This window comes from Cynara cardunculus (assembly GCF_001531365.2).
Source record: "Cynara cardunculus var. scolymus isolate 2C chromosome LG 14, CcrdV1, whole genome shotgun sequence".
Taxonomy (NCBI): Eukaryota; Viridiplantae; Streptophyta; class Magnoliopsida; order Asterales; family Asteraceae; genus Cynara; species Cynara cardunculus.
In genome coordinates, this window is record NC_037541.1 from 5,066,673 (window position 1) to 5,086,586 (window position 19,914).

The 19,914-nt window shown below is 35.5% G+C and overlaps 2 protein-coding genes across 2 annotated transcripts in view; one reads left to right on the forward strand and one right to left on the reverse strand.

Annotated features, from left to right (window-relative positions):
- The first annotated feature begins 3,871 nt into the window (after window positions 1–3,871).
- Window positions 3,872–5,410, forward strand: LOC112526900. Its single transcript, XM_025137335.1, has 3 exons — window positions 3,872–4,077; window positions 4,381–4,448; window positions 4,623–5,410. The coding sequence occupies exons 1-3, from the start codon at window positions 3,872–3,874 to the stop codon at window positions 5,408–5,410; spliced, it is 1,062 nt and encodes a 353-aa protein (XP_024993103.1).
- A 2,193-nt stretch (window positions 5,411–7,603) lies between these two features.
- The window catches only part of LOC112526755 (zeaxanthin epoxidase, chloroplastic-like), a 29,670-nt gene continuing 17,359 nt past the window's right edge, over window positions 7,604–19,914 (reverse strand). The window contains exons 4-9 of the mRNA XM_025137167.1: window positions 9,048–9,148; window positions 8,855–8,970; window positions 8,492–8,712; window positions 8,164–8,255; window positions 7,944–8,052; window positions 7,604–7,848 (exon numbers count right to left, since the gene is read on the reverse strand). Coding sequence (XP_024992935.1) covers window positions 7,768–7,848; window positions 7,944–8,052; window positions 8,164–8,255; window positions 8,492–8,712; window positions 8,855–8,970; window positions 9,048–9,148 — 720 coding nt within the window. The 3' untranslated portion in view covers window positions 7,604–7,767. The remainder of the gene's footprint in view (window positions 7,849–7,943; window positions 8,053–8,163; window positions 8,256–8,491; window positions 8,713–8,854; window positions 8,971–9,047; window positions 9,149–19,914) is intronic.

Consider the following 19,914-nt stretch of genomic DNA (forward strand, 5'->3'; position numbering starts at 1 on the left):
ATAGTTATATAAAATCATTTATTGATTTTAGATAATTGTGACAGGAATGATATGTCACCTTTTTGCTAAATCATTTATTTAAAGTCTTAATCAACTGTTGCACCCTGTGCTTCTTCTTAAGACTAATATTTTCTTAGTTGTTAATCAAACCTCCCAATTTTAGATAAATCAAATCCCTTGATTCGCCATCTGAAACTAGTTTTTATAAACTGGACTTTCGAAATAACTTTACAAGCTATCTCTGTGGGAACGATATCTGGTACTTTTTACCATTATTACTTGTTACGAGACGACAGTAGTTCGAGGTGTATACTTGCGCCGAGTTCTATTTTTGTGTTGAAATCTAAGGTTGAATAAACCGACGAGCAATACCTTTCAAACTTCTGATGCTATCAAGAATACCACCGGTTTGTTTGTGGAAAGATCAATACTTTTGGTAGAGGATAGATCGCCGACAGAAATTCTTGTTTCACATTAATATTCTAAGCTAACCTATACATACAGAGATTATATATATATATATACACATACACACACACACATATATATATATATATATATATACAGAGAGATAGAGAAAGAGAGAAGGCAGAGGCGTGCATTTCACATGGGTGATGAAAGGACGGTGGCGTCCCTGATGGAGAAAGAAGCAAGAGCCAAAAGAAAATCAAAGAAAAAGGAAAATTAGAGGAATTAAGATATTAGTTTGCCTCTTATCTATTCAGACCCTATTAAGTGATAAGATGTTCTGAAAAATAAAAATAAAAACAAACAGTCTGAATTACAACGTCTAAACGAATCAAACATAAGTGGTAATTAAGAGCTAAAAATGAAAAAACTAACAAGGCCTAAGTCTATTTCCCCCTTTAAATTCAAGACCAACTTCTTTTCTTCCGCAATCCAAGATGAGTTTCAATTCCTCTAATTTCATTTCAGAAATTCAACTTGTCTTGAATAACATCAAATGCTCTAACAATCAGCTCTCAGTCTCCCTTATCTATAATTTCTTTAGCTTTATCCTTGACATCAAGCTTTAGATTTAACTTCTTTCGGGTAAGCTTTAGAGTACTGTCAGAATACTTTTCAATCTATCCATTGGGAATTTGAAATCAATGTTATATGCAAAGCTTATTTCTTAGTCTACTAATGAAGATGCAACAGGTACAAATTTGGTTGGTATTATGAGGTCTCAATCTGAATCTTCATCAGATGTCTTGACCAAAATAGAACTTTTACTGTTTAAAGATGAGGTTAGAAGGAATTTATTGATCATCACAGATCTTATTAAGTCAACTTCATATCCTCTTCAAAAGACACTATCACTTTTATCTAAAAGGGTTCAAACCTTGGAGGATACTTGTAAATCTCAGGCGGAGTCTTTAAAACGAAGACATGATGATTTTGATGACCAATATCATCATGAGAGGGAGAACAAACGCTAGAGAGTGTTTGAAGAAACTGAGATTGGAGGTCAATATGTTGAAGTTGAAGATTTGAATGAGTAAACTGGAAATGTTAATAGATTTGAAGGTGGAAATAAACTGATTATGTGGAGCTTCCAGTTGTTCAAATTACTGAATCAACGGTTGAAAAGCCTGAGGTTGTAGATAAAAGAACTAAAGAGGAAATCTTGGCTGATAATATGCTGATGATATAATTGATATTGAATCTGATGCTGAAGAGTCAGAGTCTCTTAAGTTACAAGTCAAAATGAGATAGAAGATTTGTTCACTTTATCTGACAATGAGTTTAAAGAAGAATGAGACTTTGATATAATCAATCAGATGAACAAAGATATTCCAGAGTCACCTGACAGCGAACAAAAACATAATTCTTTAGTACAACTGTTGCGATATTTTATATGAAGATAAAATCACCCAAACTGTGTGCAAAATGAAACCCATGCAAGTATACACGTATCAACCCACTATCATCTTTTACAAGTAATAAGAACGGTAAGATACCGAATATCTATCCACAGGGAAATAGGTATTAAAAGTTTTAAAGTCCAGAAAAATATTAGATTTTAGATGACGAGTTCGAAGAATTGTTTTTGGTTTCGTAACTTTAAAACTAAATGATGCAAATAATTACTTTAAAGGAAAGCAAGGGTGTAAGGATCAGTTAAGATTTTTAGACAAATAAATCAGATAGAACTATGTAGATAATAACTTATCTTTAACCAACCATCAGTTTGTGTAAGGTACTATCTCGAGGTTGAGAAGGGCACTTATCCAAGGACCGATTCTAATATTTTCAAAATAAAATCAGTTCTGGCAATGGCACAATCTATCCCTTGTATAAGCTGTACGAAATGAAAACAAGTCTCATTGATTCTAAGTAACTCTCTCAAGTATACTTCCGTATTATTCAAGTTGATGTGTTCGAGATGACTTATCTCTAAATCCATCAAATTGTTAACATTTTTTTGCAAAAATCAACTTGTCAAGAGAGATGTAATGTTTATCGATATAACCTTGAATAAATGGTTAGAAAGTATTGTTAATATTTAACAAATTTCTAGCATCAAAGTTGATCTTTTATCTTAATGTTACCCTACACCCAAGCTAAGATTGTCAGCTTATCATCGCTCGGGATCCTTGCATATCTATTTTAAAAACGAGAAAATAAATTTGCATAGAAAAAAAGTTTTATGACAACTAAAAATTAAAATAACCGTAAACTAAAAACTACGAGGAATTAAAATAAATGACGAAAGTAAGTGGTACCTTAGCTTTCTTCATTAACCCGTTGATCAGCGATGGAAAATAAAGCTTACCGTTTTGCTTGCGGGCACAATTTTGGATGGCTTTACTGATCACGGTCCCTACATTTATAGTCTTACCGGTTAATATACAAAATAAAAGTATCACGCGATCAACCGATATACTATAATCATGTGAAGTAAGGTGCAAAGAATGCCATATAAAATGTATCCAAATGGCGGCATCTTTTACGAGTTGACTTTCAAACATAATCTTCTTTTTCCCCCTTAAAGTCCAACTTGCACCTTCCTTTCCCAAAGTTCCCAAAATCAAGTCTAAATCTTTTTCGGAGGTGTTCTCTAAAGGCGTGTGTAGTCGCAAACCTCCGGTGCTGTCAAATTAAAATAAATGTTAGTCAATTCGGGTGAAAATGAAATGGTAACACCTCTTACCGATACCGTCGTTCCAACCGTTATGTCTACCGCCTAATAAAATTCTTGGACCTAAGTGAGATGATACGATTGTGGAACCGCCGTGTAGTCTTCCCAACCTCTTTCTATGATTACCTTTCTGATGAAGTCTAAATGTTGGATACAATCTGCTTGAAAACCTCGTTCCGAAAATCCAAGTAATGTACCAAAAACAGTTAGCTTTCAGTCTCCTTCTTTTACCAATAACCACACTTTTTTCTTTGAGACCGATCCCTTTTGTTTGACCTTTCGTTTTGATTTTCTTGTTTTCAACAGGGTCTCATTACTTGGTTCCTACATCGTATCTCATTCTTCCACGGCTTTCTTGCCCTTCTTTTCAATTGGTACCAATGGTGAATCGGTCGACTCCTTACTTCCACCCACAATAAAACTGTTGTTATCGTCACCACTTTCTTCCAACAATGGTGTTAGAGTTTGATGGGAGTGAGTGTGATTGGTGGTGTAGGTTGGAAATTTAAGTCGGGTATAATAAATTTAAAGACCGGTTCTGAAAGATTCAAAAAGTGTATTGGTACTTGAAAAGATGGGTTTGGCATAAACATGCCATGCTCTGTTGGGTTTTGATTCCAATCGAAAGGTACAACCATGGTGATGTTCTCATTACCAATTTTTGTGTGCGTGTCCAACATACCCATTTGTGGTGATAGTGGTTCTTGTGAAAAAACAGTGGTGTACATGGTGTTAAAAACAGTTGTGCCGTCATTTTGTTCCGGTGGTAATTCAGCTACTATGATGTGGGAGGGAATGACGGTGTCTTTTGCGAACACCGTTGTGGTACCCTCCGGATTTTGGAGTGTTTGTGGTTGGGTGATCTCATCAGGGGCGGACCTGCTTGGTTGGCATGGGTGGCACATGCCACCGTATTATTTAGCTACCGAAGGGTAAAAATTTTAGGTTCATTAACGGTGCTACCGTATTGTTTTGAAAGGTGCTACCGTATTTTTTCTGAATTTCAAATAGTGCAACTAAATCTAAAACCCAAACAAGATAAAGTCCAAATAAATTAGATAAGTAAGCCTAATAAATTGATTAATCTAATAACATAAGTTTAGTAAGCCCAACCAGCCCAAATAAAAGAAAACTCAGTCCACTGGTCCAGTCCAAGATTAAAGCCTAACTCGGTAACTCCTAAGGGACTAAATCCTAATTCCTAAAGAAGTAAAAAATAAAGCCCTAACCTGCAGCTGGTGGCCTGGTGCGTGCGAGACTGCGAGTGCGAGTGAGAAGACGACGCGACCTGGTGCGAGTGCGAGTGTGTGAGGCTGTGAGCGACAACAAGCCGACAACGAGATTCGATTCATCCTTGGAACGAGTCTTGAAGACTCGGTACTCACTGAGTCATCGATTCTCCGCTTGGAACGAGTTACATGGAACGATTCATCGATTGGAATGACCGAATGAGTTGATGTTTTGAACTCTATTTTAGGATTAACAAATTCATTGTCTCAAGCTCTTCAAAGGAAAGATGAAGACATCTTGGAAGCTATTGATTTGATAGGAACAACCAAAGGTCAATTACAAATGTTGAGGGAAAATGGGTTTGATCAAGTTTTGGAGAAATGCTACTCTTTTTGTGATAAATATAAGGTCGTGAAGTTGGATATGGCTGAAGCTTATGTTAATACAAGAAATTCAAGGAAAAGGATGAACATTACCAATCAACATTATTATAACTATGATATATTCAACACTGTTTTGGATATGCAGATCCGAGAGTTTGGTGATCGTTTTGGTGAGATAAGCATCGACTTGCTTCAAAATATGGCAGCTTTGAATCCATGCAATTCGTTTTCTCAGTTTAACAAATCAAGCCTATTGAAGTTGAGTCAGATGTATCCCCGAGATTTTGATGACAAGGAAAGGATCATTCTTGAGCACGAACTTGATATCTACTATCATTCTATTTATAATGATGTCAGATTTGCCAACTTAAACGGTATTGCCGATCTCGCCAGATTAATGGTGGCAACAAGAAAGCATCTTTCTCATCCTTTAGTCCACCGGTTATTGAAACTAACACTGGTTTTGCCTGTTGCAACTGCTACGGTTGAAATATGCTTTTCGGCAACGAAGCTTGTCAAGACAGATTTACGTAATCGAATTGGAGATGATTTTTTGAATTTTGCCCTCATTTGCGCCATAGAAAAGGAAGTCCTTAGTAATGTTAAAAACGAAGATGTCATCGATCGTTTCCAAAAGATGAAGACACGCTGAGGACAAATTTATGAGTTGTTTCTCAACATACTTTTTGTAATTATTTTTGGGTATATATTGACCGTTTTCAAAAGATGAAGACGCGTCGGGTACAAGTTTAGGAGTTGTTTATCGGTACTATAAATTTTTTGTAATTAATTTTTAGATATATATTATATTATATGGTGCCACCGTATGAAAAAATTTCTGGGTCCGTCCCTGTGATCTCATGTGGCCATTCTATTTGACCAATCGGTTCCTCCTCATGTAATATCACATCTTCAATACGATTAATATCAACAAGACTGTGTGTGTGTGTGTATGTGTCTGTGGGTTTGATTTAATATGTTCAAAATCATGTTGAGACCATCCACATCCCTGCAATCCATTTACACTTTCAATTGTGCCACATCAGCTTTTGCAATTATCTTCCATACACCTGCAATTCACCTACAACACTTTCAACTGTGTCACGTCAGCTTTTGCAATTACCACCTACACACCTGCAATTCACCTACACTTTCAAAAGTGGTCCCCACTACAACATTTATTAATTATTTTATAAATTATTTGTATATACATTCTAATTATTTTTTAATTAATAACATGTTTTATTTTAATTCATGTTTTATTTGTTACTCGTGCGTGTTTTATGTTAGTTATATGTAATTTTATATATTAGATTATAATTTTATGTAATTATAAAATTTAATGTTTAAATTAATTTAGTTATNATTAGATTATAATTTTATGTAATTATAAAATTTAATGTTTAAATTAATTTAGTTATATTATATTTATATTTTTTTTAAATAACATATATACATGCATAGAATATTTTCATATAAGAATAATTAATTTAATTAATAAATATATTAATATTATAAAAATTAATTTATTTAAATAATCAGAAAAAAAAAGAAATTGGAGAGGAGGTGGTGCCCGCGTGGCTTTCAAATTGAATTGCAAATTTTGCAATTCAAAATCCTACATGGCAGCAAGCATCTTCAAAAATGTATTTGCAATTCAATTTGCAATCCATTTGCAAGTCCCATGTGGATGCTCTGACTAATCGTATTAGGTGCATGAAGTGTTAAAATTGGTGCTTCTCACCATAGCTCCGCCAAATTTTCATAAGCAAGTATATGTACATTAGGCTCTGTTAATTGTACCTCACGTAAAATTGTCATTTCTGCATGAGTTCCACTTTTTGAAGCTGTCCCCATCTCATTTTTTTTCCCAAATAGATCTGTCTCTTTCTATATTTTTCACTTCTTTCAGCTTTTGGAATATAACCTTCAACATCAATGTAGGTACCTTCTTCGTTTGTCATTGGTTTGGTCACATGTTTTTCCGTTGATCGGGTTGTCGGGTGTCTCCCCGTTTTGATCACTGATTTCCCTTTTTGTTTAGAGCTAGGTTTGCTTTTGGGTTTTGAGGTTTGGGGAGGTGCATTAACTATGGGTGAAAACAGAAAAGGGGGTTACGGTTGTTGGTGGCGTGGGGTGGGTTGGTGGACGGCCGTTGATGCACCGGCCGACTATGGGTGGTGGCCATGTTTTCCGGCGACATTGGGTTTAGGTGGATTAGGTTTTTGGGTAAGGGTGGAGCGATAGAAATGGACTCGGGGTTGAGAGGAATGGAGCGGCCGGAGTCGGTTGATGACGATTGTGGAGGCGACGACGGTCTCGACCGGTATTGGTGATGGCGACATTGGCCATGGAGAGGAGAAGGGAAGAAGTTCTTGGATTGTTTTTTTTTTTTTGTTTTCTTTGCTCGAAAGACAAATAAATAAATAAATACACACACATATACACACACATATATATATATATACACACACACACACGCATAGGGGCATAATCAAATGAGAACTAATTAATTTGTGGTAACCGTGAGGTTCAATCTCAACCACAAATCAATTAATAAATTAGGAAATTTATAATTTTGGTAATTTTGAATTAAAATTTTAATGCAAAGACATTTTAGGTATTTTAAAACTCTCATCTGTTGATGACAGCCTTCCGAATTGTAATGGTTGGTTGTGATAGGATTAGATTTTTATATCATCAAATTTTGGAGACTTTTACAAACCCCTCAACACCGGATACGAGACACTACCTTCGCATTATTAAAGATCTCGTTGTGTAGAATCAAAATGCTACATCATAACCCCTCATGTTTCAGCTATGATCCACTAGATAACAACATACAAACCCTTGAAGACTTGAATATGATAATCAAAAGAGAACATAAAACTTCATAATTCACATTCTAAAGATGATAAAATGGATCATTTCGTAACCTATATGTATTCAGAGTAGAGATAAAGATATGTAGAGAGTGAGAGCAAGAAATATATGATGATGATTTACTAATCAGTGGTTGGTTACCAACCAAGCCACAAAATGTGGCAAAACTAAACTCAAAGCAAACCCCGAAGCTTGGAAGCAAATATGCTGTCAAATGAGAGAAAATTCTTTAGCGATAATCAAATCAAATTTTAGCACTAGAAAACAAAATAGAAGTATCGGTATGAAAAACCAACACGCACCCAGATCATCCTGAAGTTGGTGAAAGCATGATAATCACCAAGCAATTTTGATGCCATACGGGTCACTCCATGCACAATTCTTGTTCTTAGCATTCTTTTTTGCTCGTATCTGTGCATAATAAGGATTCATGTTTCAATATGTAGCTACCGGAAATAGTCAACAGTCACAATCCATGTAATAATTCTACTGACGGCTACATGCAAGGAACGTTTCGATTACCTTTTCAGCACCAAGACAATTTCATTCAGCTTGATTGCATCAGACTCACATTTCGTGATGCTTTCCATTTCAAGAATCAATTGGTGACAATCCTGCAAACCCAATAAAACATAAACTCAACGCCAAATTTTTATTAATTACTCTTCTGTACATATCGATTTTCAAATTGGAAGTTTGATTATGTTGCTTCCATACTCAACCTATATGCTTTAGTTGCCAACAAATTGACATCTAAAATAGGGCTTTTGATTCTAATATTTATGTGTTTATTACATTAAAAGGTCATGAGTGCATTTTTGTTCACCATTATGTTTCTCAAAAAGTTTACCTCTATTGCCAAGCAACCACCGAGCCCTAGATTGGGCTGAACCGGATGAGCGGCGTCTCCTAAAAGAGTAACACGTCCTATCCCCCATGAGTATATCATGTCCCTATCATAGATATCTCTTCGTACAATATTTTCTTCTCTTGTTTTGTCTATCAATGTCGTCACGTCGCTGCACCAACACCCGAATAGTTCCATAAGTTTTACTTTCTTGCTTGTAAGCTCTGAAAAAAAGAGGAAAATTTTAAGATACATACAAGTTTTAAAAAGTAAAGAGAAATTTTATAACTCTCTAACACTCGTTTTATTTTATAGGAATTTACGTATTTGTTTATAAATTAAGAAATATAGATCTATATCGATCACCTGCCATAGTATCATAACTTCTCGGGGGCACGTGATGGAAGGCATACCATTGCATTTTCTCATTGCCTACATCACATGCTACAAAGTATTGGCCAGGTCCCAAAAATACCCGATACCTGAAAAGAAAACATGATAGAGGTAAGGTTGGTTAAGACGTGGTTAACGTATCCATCTTAGGCACATAGTTGTATACCCGATAGAGCTTATGTATGAGGGAGTGTAGTCCACTAGTCCACTATAACACGTATAGCCTGAATAACTTGCTTCTTGCGCTCCAAATAATTTCTTACGCACCTACACAATATTCGTGCAAATGGGATTGCATAAATAAACGTGCTCATGTGTTGAATGTTGCAAAAAGTGATATGAAACACTAATTTAAGATTGTTGACGTCCGCGATAGAATAATGACGTTAGTGACTTGGCATTGAAGTTTTCTCTTGTCCAGTCCTATTCCCTAGATTCAACAAAAGCATTTTGGAAAATTAGCCAATCGAGTTTTTATATGCTACACAGATCACGATCATGTTATGCGATAAACTTGAAAAACCTTATTTTCGTTTCGATTTGTGTTAACAAAGTTGACCAATTTGGAGGCCCTTTGCAAAGAGTTAAAAGACGGCCCTATAATTTTTTTACAGTTATATTACTTACTAAATTCTTAAATTGTGGAAGCATAGAATGATTATAAGCAAGATTCAAATAAAAAATAACACCAACATTTACATCATTAAACTAATTAATGCTCATAAATCTCAACTGATTAATATATTGACAAGAATAAAAAGCAATTAAGAACAAGATAGAAAATAATCACTTAATAGGGATAACGTATATTATATAGGACAAATAGACAAATAAAGTAGTAGTGAAAATAAGTGATCATTGATTATTCAACAATAAATTGGTACTACTACATCCATTATTTGAAAATATAAACACTATTTGTAATTACAAATTATTCATCTTTAATTAAATATACAAATTAGTTAAAGATTAGTGGTGAGAGAAGTCTCCCAATTAGTTACAAACTTCGGGGTTAACACCCCAGTTCTTCAATTAACTGTTAAATTCGCCATCGACGGCCACCATAGATTAGTCATTCCGATGTCGTTAGTTATCACACACCCAACGCTACTCTGACGTTCGCCTTTATCTCTTTCTTAATCTTTCTTCCGGCAAATTTCTCTCTCATCCCAATTTTGGTGAACAACGTTAATGAAGATGGAGCCATGGACGACTTCTCTCTCCCCTTCATAACCCTCCTACATATGATGCCCATAAAGATATCCTCTTCGAACTAGCTTCTCTAGAAGAACTAGCTTCTTTTGATTCTTGAATCCCAAAACCACATGAAATTTCTCGATGGATCGTTGTCGCCGTCTTACTTCCATCGATCAAAGGTTAAGGATGCTTCTAAACTCTTTTCTTTCTAAAGAGACTATGGTAGCTGTCTTTGGGAAAAACTCTACCATCACCACATGGATGACTATAGAGACCACATTCAATCATTCTTCAAAATTTGGCCAAAGGATCATCCCCCATCCAAGAATACGCATAGAATTGCAAGTGTATTTGTAACCAATTAGCATCAATTAGTAAGCCCAACGATGAATCTGTGTGATTATAAGGAATCTTGCGATTTGAAAGAATAACCTTTTTCACTTAATTTCTCAAGGAAAATACACCGTCATATATAGATATACAAAATAAACCTAGTAAAATAGGGAAAAACTAACAAAGGGAAGTAAACTAGAAAACCCCTACAAATATAAGATACTTACGTAATAACCCCTTTCACTTTTACACCTCCCCTCAAGATGGGAAGCATATGTTTATCACTCCTAGGTTGGAGCATAAGTTTTCAAAGATGAGCCGATGAAGGGCTTTGGTTAATGTTGACCCAAACTCTCTAAGTGATCTGATGATGACCCTTTGTACTTAGTGAAAATACTTAAGTTCAATTTCTGTTCAGTTTCAATGATCATCTCTGAGTCAGTTCAGTGATCATTGAACATGTATTGTAAACTTCTAAAAAGAACAAGTATTACTCGAAGACAAAACTCACACCAAAGGAACCTTCAGCAATGTCGAATATGTAGATGAAGAAGGGTTCAATAATTCGTGATTTGAAGCGGATTCAGTTATAACAAACGTGTTTAAATTGAAGTGTGAAATCTGACCAAGACTCAGCAAACACTGAAGAAACTCTAGATTTGAATTAGTGTTAGCGATCAAATGAATCTTGCTCTACAAGATTAGTTTTTATCTTATACTCTTTTAATAAAAGGACAACCACATGCCTCACAAAGTAAAACACATGTATGGAGTTACTCTATTGTCTCCAAACGTACTTACCTACTTTCTGAAAAACAACTATTCATATGCAGTCAAAAGCCTGCATATCTGAAGACAAAGGACAAGCTCTCTACTAGAAGTTTGACACGTGGTTTGTACCCTCTGTAATCCCAGATTTAAGTCTAATTAACAATTCAAACACAATTAATCAAGAACGTAGATGAAGATTTGAAACAGTCGGCAAGTCTAATCATGTCAAATGTAATATAGTGTTCTTGATCAATCTCACATATTTTCTCAATCTAAAGTATATGTATGAATTGTAATCTGTCAAAGTTTTATGCGCACCACCTAACTACCAACTAACCTTCCTATTTATAGCTACCTTCTAAAACAGGAAACTAACTACTAACAAAGAACCAACCTAATATTACAAAGCATATTAAAACAATTTAAGCACGGGGACTTGACTTACTCGAAATCTCACTTATCAGATTCCATTGTGGAAGACATAATTTTTCTGAAGAATTCGCCATGATCCATGCATAATAAACAGAAGAAATGGAGAAGCAAACAGAAACTTGATGTCAATATCAACCATAATAAAAATTAACCTTTGTCCTAGCCGTACCTAGTAAAACAAAAGCAATTAAGAGTGAAACTAAAGCACTGCTTCATGATAATCTTACATCCGGCTAAAAGTTCACGACCACTATTCTTTTTTTTTAATTGGGTAAGTTATATGCTTCCCATTTCTGACTTGCATCAATAATACATTTTGACCCAACATGGGTATAAATAGTTGAGAAAATCTCTTCTCAGTAAGCACTTTCAAAAGAACCTTCTTCTCAATCTAACTATCTTCTTTCTTGTTCTTATCTTCTATGAAACATGTGTGCTTTTAAGATTGTTTAGATGAGTTATAAATCTTATCTTCTTCTATATCAATCTATAAATTCTATATTGATCTTCTTTTACCAATAAATGAATTTAAAAAGTGAAAACTGTGTACTTGTGTTCATCCTCCCCATTCTACAAAGTGTTACCTTTATACTCTTGTAGATCCATTTGGGACCAACAAGTGGTACCAGAACAGTGTTTATTATCTCCTCTTTAAAGATAATCTACTAACCAGTTTTTCTTAAACGGCTTTGCAAAACATAAACACAAAATTTCATGATAATGGTTCTCTTTCCGAACCTCCCAGATTTAGCAGAGACAAGTCCATTCTCTAGAAAATCGGATGTCCCTATTATTGGAAGGTGTGGATCCTGAAATCCCCTACTATGTTGAAAATAGACCATATGTTCCATTTGAAATATCTCCAACAGTCCCTACCATTGCTACCACCGTTTCCATACCTGAAAGGCAAATTCCAGAGCTCATTCATCAATGGAGCGAGGAAGACAAAAAGAAAATGGCTCTAGAAACTAAAGCTAGATTATCATAGTTATGTCTCTTTCTGATGAGGTATATCACTTTGTGATGAAGCTTAAAACCTCTAAATCCATGTGGGACATTTTGTGTGTTCAATATGAAGATACCACTAAGGTACAAGAGACAAGAAAGATAAACCTGGTAAGATAATTTGAAAGTTTCATTTGTGACAAAACTAAATCTTTGTCTGAAGTCCACCAGCGCTTTAACTACCTTCTCATAGAGCTTGGGACCGTTGGAAGAGAATATTCCAACTCTGAGACGCTGAAAAAATTCTTAGAATGTTTTCCAGAATTATGGGATATATGTCTCAAAATGTTAAAAGACATGTTCACACACACACACACACACTCTTTCTCTCTCAGCACTTTATATGGGATTTTGCTAAATCATGAGCAATCTCAGCAACTGAAGAAGAATATCATAAGATATTCAAGGGAGTCAAAGGCTCTCATGTAGCTTTACTCTCTGAGATTCCTTCAACAACTACTCCCTCTCTCACAATCACTAAGTTAGATCTATCTAACTCCGAGGACTTAACATATGCTGATTTTTCAGGGTTTGATGAGTCACTAACCCTTATTACTAACTCGTTTAGAAGATTTGCTAGAAAAAGCAACTTCTATAGATCTCCTACTCTATCTGTCGCTGACAAGCCAAAATTAACCCCGATTGGTAAGGCTTGAGCGATATGCTATAACTGTGAATGCAAAGTGTCGTGCATGCAGGTCTAAAAGAGTTATGAAGCCATCTTCCACTTCATCCTTCTCCAAACCAAAAGATGGTAAATATCTGAAGCTGAAGAAAAAGTACAAGAAAATGAAGAACTACCAGCATAAAGGCAGGGGACTTATAACTGAAGAACATGACTGGGCTGATTCATTTGACGAAACATCTTCAGATGAGGACTATCTTTGTCTTATGGCCAAGGAAGTCAAAGATGATGAACAATCTGAGACTTCATCCTCAAATGATTCTACAACCTCAACTCAGGTATTAAATTTGAATGATCTTTCTATCTCTGGTACTGATAGTCTCTCTGTTAGATACATTGGCTGTAGACCTTTACAATGCACTGAAAGGTAAATGCAAAGCTGAAAAGCTAAATCTTGATTTACAAGAACAACTTGAAAAATGTCATTCAAAAATCAAAGAACATACTAAGATTGAAAAAAATCTTAAGGATCAAGTCATTGTAAACCAAGCAATCAGTATCGAAAGTGAGCAAGCAATCACTGAGCCTGAGCAAGTTATTGCTGAACTCAAGGTTGAAACGGCTACCACTAAAGGATGGTGTTCTATTAGGATTTTGTCTCCTCCATTCCCGACACCTCTTCCATTTTAGTGTTCCTCTACATCTGAGTCTAAACCTATTCTTGAAGTAAATCCTAAAAGTTCAAAATGCTTAGACAAAGGTAAATCCATTGTTAACATTCCTCTCAAGGCCAAGAAAGAGCAAAAGCTGTAGAAAGGCTTCTTCTAAATCTGCAGCTTGTCAACCTTTAAGGGTGGTGCATTTTTTCTATTAACATTTAACCACAAGGGTGGTGCCTGATTGGTTTGAATTTGGGCTCCAAAGGTCAAAAGTGTCTGCAGGTCCTAGGTTCAAATCCAAGGAGGAATAAGAATCCCTTTGTGGCCACAAAGGTTCAAATGCGGTGACTCCGAGCTATCCGCAAAGCAGGTGGTTGCCTTGGATATAGTCTGCTCGCATAGAGGGATGGATATCCAGGTTAATAAAAAAAAGATCTCTAGACTCACTCAGAGATCAACTCCAAAGCAGAAAGTTGACCTTACACCTAAGAAACCTAATAAACTAGTTCTTCGCCCCGAAACTTCTGAAAAAGGTGTTCTTGGATCTGTTCCTCTCATCTTAAGTTTTCTAACTCTCACATTTTTGTCCCTAAATCTTTCTTCAACTACAGGAAATGTTATCACGATGGTGAAACTACTCACATAGCCAGCAAGTGTCCTACTACCAAAGTTGCGAAGTCAGCAGGGTAAAGAAAATCACTAAAGCTGAAAAACCAGCAAAAGTGAAAACCACTACAAAATTTGGTAAAAACAACCAATGTAAAGAATATAATTGAAGCTAAGCCATCAGACTCAATGAAGAATGTTGAAGTCTCCACCACTACTAACTTAGTTGTACCCATTGTAAAATGGGTACCAAAGCAAAATTGATATCTTTTTTATTATAGGGAGTCAAAGGCATCTGGTATCTTAATAATGGATGCTGAAGACACATGAATGGTACTAAGTCCCTACTATCTGAGTACAAGGAAGAAAAAGGTCTTTCAATGACCTTTTGTGGTGATGGAAAATGATATACCAAATGTTTTGGTGTATCAACCAACAGAGTAACCACATTCAAACGAGTTGCTTACATTGAAGGACTGAAGCATAAAGTTCTCAACATTAGTCAACTGTGTAATAAAGACCTCACAGTGAAATCCTCAAAGAAAACATGTTCAGTCTTTGACAAGGATGGGAAACTTGCATTAAATGGCACTCGCTTAGAGAATGTATAGTCATCAATATGGATTCTCCTCTCACTGAGAATATTTGTCTTTTTAAAACCTTCTCAAATGTCAACTTTTATGGCATAAAAGGCTTTCTCATCTTAACTTCAAGACACTGAATGGATTTTCTAGAAAAGAACTAGTCACTGGCCTTCCTCAACACTCTTTTACAAACGAATCTCTTTGTTCAGCATGTGAAAAAGGAAAACACACAAAGGTTGGTTTCAAATCAAAATAAGTCTCCTCAGCTCCCCTTTAGCTGCTTCATATGGATTTGTTTGGCCCCGTCAACATTCAATCCATCATTAGAAAGAAATATACTCTAATCATTGTTGACGAATTCTCCAGGTATACTTAGGTATTCTTTCTCAGATCCAAGATTGACACACCTGATGAAATAATTTCTTTTGTGAGAAAAATGGAAGTGATGAATAACCTTACTACTTGTTCAATAAGAAGTGATCATGGTATTGAGTTCAAAAATAGTACTATAGAAAACTTTTTTGAGAATAAGGGAATATATCACAATTCTCAGCTGTGAGAACTCCTCAGCAAAACGGAGTCGACGAAAGAAGAAATCAAATGATCATTGAAGTTGCTCAATCAACGCTTAACAAATCTCATCTTCCTACTCAATTTGGGACTGAAGCTGTCAACACCACTTGATTTACTCAAAATTGATCGTTGATCGTTAAACAAGTCAAGAAGACACCCTATGAACTTTTTCATAGAAAAAATCTCACTCTCATCTTTCTAAATATCTTTGGTTGTAAATGCTTCATCTTAAACAACAAAGATAATCTTGGAAAACTTGACCCTAAAGCTAATGATGGCATATTTCTTGGATATTTTCAGTATCAAATGCCCTCAGAGTATTCAACAAAAGAAAACAAACCATTAAAGAAACTATCCATGTCACTTGTAATGAATCACATTCAATTAACTCTAAACTTATCCCCGATGACGATAAAGAAGAGCTGAATAAATGGATGATATCTCACCTTGAAGAACCTAAAGCTTCATTCAGCAATCAATCAAATGATGATCAACAAGAAGCTGATGATGACCTAGATATTATTCCTAACATGGATAATACTGGAGCTGAATCATGTTCAGGGATCTATGCTACTCCCATTAGTCATCTGCCACCATCTATCACCTCAAATACTGATCCTTCAGTTGTTGAATCTTCTTTAGTCACTAAACATCTCTCAGTAGATGATTCCTTACCTGAGGCACCCTTGGCAACTCTAATGAATCCTTTGTTGAAGCCTCATCCTCCATACCTGAGCCACTTATCTTTGAAGATGCTAACTCAATTCATCTACCCTCTCAACGATGGATAAAAAATCATCATAATGATCAAATTTTTGGTGATCCAATGCTGGTATTCAGATTCAACATGGTCTAAGTAATATCTATCTATTTGTTAACTTTATCTATCTTCTAGTTACCAAGAAAATCAGTGAAGCCATCAGCAACCCAAAGATAATTAGTAATTAATATTATTTCCTTTATTGACAATTGTGAAATCAATCATGTGAAGCGATTTTGAAATTAAATTGTAGCTTCAACCGCCATGATCTGTCTAATAATCCTCAACCTCATAATTATTTTTCTCTCTCCTTTCAAATATAAATACCCTAATCTTCATCAAATGTTTATGATGATCTATATTCTGATGAACAACTTGAAGAAGTCCTTCAAATTCTTAAATATCGATCAAGAGACAAGGATGCTAATGCCTTCTGAACCATTCTTCTCAAAAATATGTCAAGAGTCTGGCATTACTTTTTCACCCATTTGGTTTAATGTCTTAGCTCCAAAATTAGTGACTACGATCAATTTCCTACAACGTGACAAGACTCGTCATGCTCTTATTTTCCAAAAGAACATCAATTTTGGAAAGTACTTCTTTCATGAATTGGTAAGAAAAATCACCCTGAGGAGCAAGAAGAAATATCATATTCCTTTCGTCCATTTCTTGAAGATGCTTATCGGTAAAAAACTTGGAGATAAAATTCCAAGTCAATCTGATATATCAACACTAGATATCAATCATATCACCTCCAACATCTTCCAAAAGATAACTCTTCCATCGGAAACACCAATGCCCACATGTATGATTTCTTTTGCCTAATCTCTATGATCAGTTTGGAACTCTCCTTTGAATAGAGAGCAACTCAGTAATTTTTATTAGCCAAAATTATATCTTTATCTGAAAAGAGAACCAAAACAGTTTCTTCTCTATCACCTTCTTCAAGGCCAACCAAGAAAAGTAAGAAATCCGATATAAGTTGTGAAGGTGTATCGGATTCTCATATAAACCCCTTGTTAGTTACTTCCATACATACTTCAACAGAGGCTATGGTTTAAAAACAAAATTTGAAATCTAACAAGTCTCTACAGTTATCCAAACAAAAAATGGAAGTTACAATTTGTAGGCAAACTGGGATTTGCAAATAAGACTCGGTCATCAAAAAGGACTATAACCACATCACTGCCCAAAGACTCTAAAAAATCTACGGATATTGAAATTCGCCAATTCGAGTTCTTGGCATCCGATCACTCAACCAACTCTTCAGTACCCTCCCAAAAGGGTATTCTTGTAAAAAATGGATAATTAAGTCCACCACTACATTCTTGTTGGCTTATGAACAAGGATCCACCCTAGATCCAAACCACCTTGATCACTACTCCAATAGACTCATCATTGCATTCACATGCACAATCCGATAAATCCATAGAGTCATCTAAGAGGGAGGATAATACCTATCTAATGGCTCTTTTGCAAGCTATACATGGTTTATAAGGCTCTCATGGAAATCACTGATATTGGTATACAGGCTCAATCAACTAGTGTCACACTGACCACATCTCCGAAGATCATTGCCTTATCATCTTCATAATCTGAAAGAGAAGAACAAACCTTATATGATCCTCCTTCGGAAAGTGTACCTTTGTTGCAAGAAGAATAGACTATGATGAGTTCCATTCCTCCTCTACAAATCTTAGTCGAATCTCAACCAGTTCTTCCTTACCGGATGTAATAACTCAGATCTGATTCACTGATCAACTTCAACCATCAGCTTCAACCCACCCAAGGTGTGACCGTGTGCATCAAATTTCAGCTCCATATGCTCTAACTACTCAAGCTATTGAGTAATTGTGTGACTTTAATCTTCAGAAGCACCTAAAGGCTTCTCAACTAGCTTCTCTCAGTCAAACCCTTTTAAATCAAAATCGTGTTAGATGACGGTGAGGCACACCAAGCATGCATGGCTGAGGTGATATAAAGGATTACAGCTCGTGAGCAGTCGCATAATCGAACCCAAGTCACTATAGATAAAGAAGTGAAGCTTTAGAAGTACATAAGTACTTCTCTAGTTTGACCTCCAAATCTCTTGATACCAACAAGTCTCAAATTAATTCTCATCAATTCAATATGAGATATATTGCTCAAGACTTGGGAAAGTCTTCCACAAAAATCCGATAATGATGACATCAAACACTCTCTTCTTATATGCAAATGTGGATAAGCAATCCGAGGCAAGTCAAGTCATCCTTCAAAAACTCAATGAACGACTCTCAAGTACTGGACCAAGTTCCTACTTTTTTTCCAAATACAGAAAACTTTTATACATCACTGAACGATGCACCAAGAAACTTAGGGTGCTATTTAATAATGTCATTCTGCTTGGAACCGGGTACCCGATGTCTAATTTTTTTTTAAATTTATCATTTTATACTATAAAAAAGTAATTATTAGTCAATTACAAAGTATCAACGTAATAAAAATGAATACTACAAACGGTGAAAACTAATCCGATAAAAACTTCCTAGTCTTCGACACACGAAAAGGGGGCAGTATAAGAATATTCAGTTGTTGTTCATCGACTATGCCTTTCGGCCTGATCTTAGGGCCTAACTCACCCTCTAAAAACTAATAATTACATGAATAATTTGATAGAAAATTGACAGCAGCGAGAACTGACTAAACTTTTAAGGAAATCGCAATAAGTGTAACCTTAAAAGGTAAATTAATAATTTCCATTTTAGTTTATTAAATATAACAAACATATAAGATATTTTTATAAAAACAAATAGCGGGTACCCATTGTTTCCAGTTCTGGGTACCCAGCAGAAGCAGGTACCCAACGATTAACGGTTCCAAAGAAATAAGAACCGAAACCAATCCCCGATCGCTTCCATACTTTTGGATCCAGAGCCAGAACCAATCACATCAGTTTGGTTTCAGAACCGGCAGTTTCGGAGCGGTTTCGGTCCCAAATGCAAGTACCCGGTTCCGATGCTCACACCTAATTAGTGACATACTTTCTTTACTATTCCTCGGCATATAAAAAGATGGGATAAGTTAACAAAGTGTCTACATAAAAATCAAATATTGAAATGAAAAGTACTAAGACGCATGGATCAGTAAAATCAGGAGAAAACACACACATTAAAGTTGGACAATATGCAGTTATTGCAACGATGGCCATAAAAGGTCACCCTTGTCATTCTATGCAACTCACCTGTTTTGAAAGAACATATTTATGAGTGTTTCTTAGACAAAATTGACGCCATCCTCTATAGAACTTCCTTAGTTTTTCGGATCTGAAAGAGTACTTCCTTCCCCCTACCCTTTTAACTTTAGCAAATTTGTCATAGTCAGATTATTTATGATCACTGGTCTTACTTTCCTAATTTTCACAACAAATATGTAATTCTTTGTTTTATACAAAATATAGGAATTAAACTTAAAAGTGAAAATTTGTTGTGTTTGTATTCAACCCTCCCCCC

Bases quoted from the DNA above. Each gene is read 5' to 3' on its own strand.
- LOC112526900 (XM_025137335.1), top strand. From the start codon at position 3,872: ATGGTGTTAAAAACAGTTGTGCCGTCATTTTGTTCCGGTGGTAATTCA. The intron at 4,078-4,380 runs GTAAAAATTTTA...CCTAACCTGCAG, and splicing joins TATTATTTAGCTACCGAAGG to CTGGTGGCCTGGTGCGTGCG. The intron at 4,449-4,622 runs GTGTGTGAGGCT...ACTCTATTTTAG, and splicing joins GCGACCTGGTGCGAGTGCGA to GATTAACAAATTCATTGTCT.